The sequence below is a fragment of the Rhagoletis pomonella genome, unplaced genomic scaffold (genome assembly GCF_013731165.1).
Source record: "Rhagoletis pomonella isolate Grant_MI unplaced genomic scaffold, Rhpom_1.0 Rhpom_scaffold_13951, whole genome shotgun sequence".
NCBI classification, from domain to species: Eukaryota; Metazoa; Arthropoda; class Insecta; order Diptera; family Tephritidae; genus Rhagoletis; species Rhagoletis pomonella.
In genome coordinates, this window is record NW_023472476.1 from 145 (window position 1) to 4,091 (window position 3,947).

At 47.3% G+C, this 3,947-nt stretch overlaps 1 protein-coding gene across 1 annotated transcript; it reads left to right on the forward strand.

The window, feature by feature from the left end:
- Window positions 1-335: 335 nt before the first annotated feature.
- Window positions 336-812, forward strand: LOC118757052. The gene has a single exon (XM_036491782.1). The coding sequence runs from the start codon at window positions 336-338 to the stop codon at window positions 810-812; it is 477 nt and encodes a 158-aa protein (XP_036347675.1).
- The last annotated feature ends 3,135 nt before the right edge of the window (window positions 813-3,947 follow it).

Here is a 3,947-nt window from a genome sequence, read left to right on the forward strand (position 1 = left end):
AGCGATGTCCAGCAAAAACCTTCCAACAACGACTACCTGCTTAACCAAGAAAGCAATGGTATTTTCGTTAATAAAGTCAGCGTTAAAATACCACCATTCTGGGCTGAGCGACCAGAGATTTGGTTCGCGCAAATAGAAGCCCAGTTTTGCATTGCTGGAATCTCATCGGACATAACCAAATTTAACACTGTGATCGCATCCATTGAATCTCACGTATTAGCGCAAATTACGGAGGCAGTGCTACAACCACCAGCAGAAGGAAAAGCTAAATTGGAAAATACGAAAACTTAAAAAAGTGCATCATCGACCGGTTCGGCGAAAGCGAAGAGAAAAAGATGAAAAAACTTTTATCTGAATGCGAGCTAGGTGACCGACGGCCCACACAACTTTTACGGGAGCTGAGTGGTCTCGCCCGAGACAGAATAAGCAACGAGTTTCTCAAATCCCTTTGGCTTCAGCGTTTGCCCCCTCAGACTCGCGCTATCCTTCAGGCATCCACATCTGAACTGCCCGAACTGGCCAAATTAGCTGACAAAATCATGGAAGTCAGCGATCACAACCACGTGGCAATGGCAACGAGGTTAGAAACACAGGTGGAGCCTACGAGTGAATCCAGCCGTATTGAGCGAATAGAGAGGCAGCTCGATCAACTGCAGCGTAAACAATCTAGGCCATCTGCAAAACGGCCTTCTTCAAAATTTACAACGAAAAAATCAGCTCCTGGTGAATTCTGCTGGTTTCATACGAAATTCGGCCGCAATGCACAAAAATGTCGCGACCCTTGCGGTTTCAATTCGAAGTCAAAAAACTAATGGGGGAGTCAGACCGCCGGCTGTCTACGTTCGACAAACCCGTAAGCAACATTGCACGCATCGCAATCACGGACAGCAACACCAAACTTAAATTCATAATTGACACCGGGGCCGATGTATCCGTTACACCAGTTCGACCAAGTGACAAATGTGGGAAAGCAGTAAACCTTCAATTATACGCAGCGAATGGCACGTCAATCAAAACGTACGGCGAACGACGCATGAGCCTATCCTTAGGTTTGGGAAAAAACTTTGAGTGGACCTTCATCATAGCAGACGTCTCAGCGCACATCATCGGTTTAGACTTTTTACGTAAATTCAATTTACTCGTGGATCCAGTACGCAACATGCTTCACGACCGAACGACGCTTAACGAAGCTAAAGGTCACGCTATCCACGCGAACATATCATCAGTTGTAACTATCAAGGCGCCAGATAAATACGCTAGTCTGCTAGATGAGTTCAAGGAGTTAAGTATACTTAACAACGCGAAGAAATGCACGTCATCGAAAGTAACACACCACATAGTTACAACCGGTCCCGCAGTTTTCGCACGACCTCGCCGTCTCACAGGCGAAAAACTAGACGCAGCAAAGCGTGAGTTTCAGTACATGCTAGAGCGGGGTATTTGTACGCCGTCGAACAGCGAATGGGCTAGTCCCCTGCACATGGTGCGCAAGGCCAACGGCGAGTGGAGACCGTGCGGGGACTACCGGTCGCTCAACGCCGTAACAACCGCCGACCGATACCCCATACCATTTTTACACGATGTCACGCATATATTGAATGGGAAATCCATTTTTTTCGGTAATAGATTTACAACGTGCTTACAATCAGATACCTGTCGAGCCAAAAGATGTTCCTAAAACGGCAATTACGACGCCGTTCGGACTCTTCGAGTTTCACTTCATGACTTTTGGCTTACGAAACGCAGCGCAGACGTTTCAGCGGCACATTCACGACGTGTTGCAAGGAATCGATTTCGCATTTGCATATATAGACGACATCCTCGTGGCTTCTGCGAATCCAATCGAACACGAAAAACATTTACGGGAAATTTTCGAACGTTTAAAGAAGAATCATTTGGCCATTAATGCCAGCAAATGCCAATTTGGCAAAACTCAAGTTAACTTCCTCGGCCACGCCATCAGCGCGGAAGGGCTCAGACCCATGGATGTAAAGGTAGAGGCGATTCGCAAGTTTTCGAAACCAACTGTGGCCAAAGATCTGAAACGTTTTCTTGGAATGCTCAATTTTTATCGCCCCTTTTTGCCTAACGCTGTGAGCAACCAACGAAAATTGCAAGAATTAATAAAGGGCAACATCAAACACGACAAAACCATCATAAAATGGAACGAGGAAGCCAACGAAGCATTTACGGCTTGTAAAGATGAACTGGCCAACGCTACTCTCCTGAGTCACATGTCCCCGATTGCGGAACTGACTCTAACGACCGATGCCTCGAACAACGCAGTGGGTGCCGTAGTTCATCAAATCATCGGTGATGTACACCAGCCGCTCGGATTCTACTCAAAGCGACTAACGTCAGCGCAAGAAAAATATTCAACGTATGATCGGGAGTTGGTTGCGGTCTACCAGGCTATTCAGCATTTTCGCCACATACTAGAAGGTAGGCAATTCGTAATTTACACTGATCATAAACCCTTAATTTACGCCTTTACACAAACCGTAAACGATGCACCTCCTCGGAGAGCCCGCCAGCTAGATTTTATTTCCCAATTTTCTACCGACATAAGGCATTTGCCGGGGAAAGAGAACGACGTTGCCGACTTATTATCCCGAGTTCAGACGATGGACGCGCTAGACTTCGATGTCATCGCGAAGGCACAGTGCTCAGACGAGGAACTGAAGGAATATCTATCTTCATCAAATTCATCACTACAGCTGAAGAAAATTACTATACCCAACAGCTCCGCAGTCTTGATCTGCGACGCAAAACAAACTAGGTTACGGCCGATTGTACCAAGCAGCCTACGTCAACAGGTAATCGCAAAATTGCACAGCCTCGCACATCCCGGACGTAAAGCTTCGCAAAAACTAATATCGGAACGTTACGTGTGGCCAGGTATGGCGAAGGAGATCGCTCAGTTTGTGCGCCACTGTATTCAATGCCAGAAAAATAAAGTTCAACGGCATACTAAAGCTCCTCTTGGTGATTACAACAAAGCGGATAGCCGATTTGAACATATCCACTTGGATATCATAGGGCCGCTGCCGACATCGAATAATAACCGATACTGTCTTACCTGTATAGACCGATTTTCTCGGTGGCCAGCCGCGATACCCATCCCGGATATGTCCGCAGAAACGATTGCACGCGCCTTAATTGAGGGATGGATTGCACATTTCGGCGTACCCGTACAGATCACAACCGACTTAGGTCGGCAGTTCGAGTCGACAGTTTTCGGCGAGCTCATGCGCATCATGGGGATACGACACCTTAAAACAACGGCTTACCATCCCCAAGCCAATGGTATGATAGAGCGCTGGCATAGAACGCTTAAGGCCGCTATAAAGTGCCACAAAACGAAGGATTGGTGCGCAGTTCTCCCACTGGTCCTACTGGGCTTGCGAACCGCCATCAAACAAGATCTTCGAGCAAGTCCCTCTGATATGCTTTTTGGAACGCAATTACGGGTACCAGGCGAATTTTTTTGCCCTAGCGAAAGTAAGCTAAACGAAACGGAATTCATTAAGCAATTACGGCGGCACTTTGCTGCTGCTCAGCCAGGGAAAACAACTCGCCACGGGGCTCAGCTAACATTCGTCCAACCTGAGCTTAAAAATTGCGAATTCGTGTTTGTTCGAGTAGATCGCGTGCGTACAGCATTGGAAGAGCCGTACGAAGGACCATTCCAAGTGCTGAAACGGAACGAGAAATTTTTCAAGCTTCTCAGGAATCAAAAAACTATCACCGTTTCCATTGACCGCCTCAAGCCCGCTTTTTTGGAAGAAGGAACGCAAACAGTAGCCAAAGTGCCGTCGACGATAGTCAGCGAAGCGCTGCCACCACGAGTTACGAGGTCAAGGCAGCAGCCGCATAAGGTAATATCTAGCGGGGGAGCCCTGTAGCGATTCTACAGTAGGTGGCAACTCAACTTATAATTATCACTT

Coding starts and splice junctions, on each gene's coding strand:
- LOC118757052 (XM_036491782.1), top strand. CDS start 336: ATGAAAAAACTTTTATCTGAATGCGAGCTAGGTGACCGACGGCCCACA.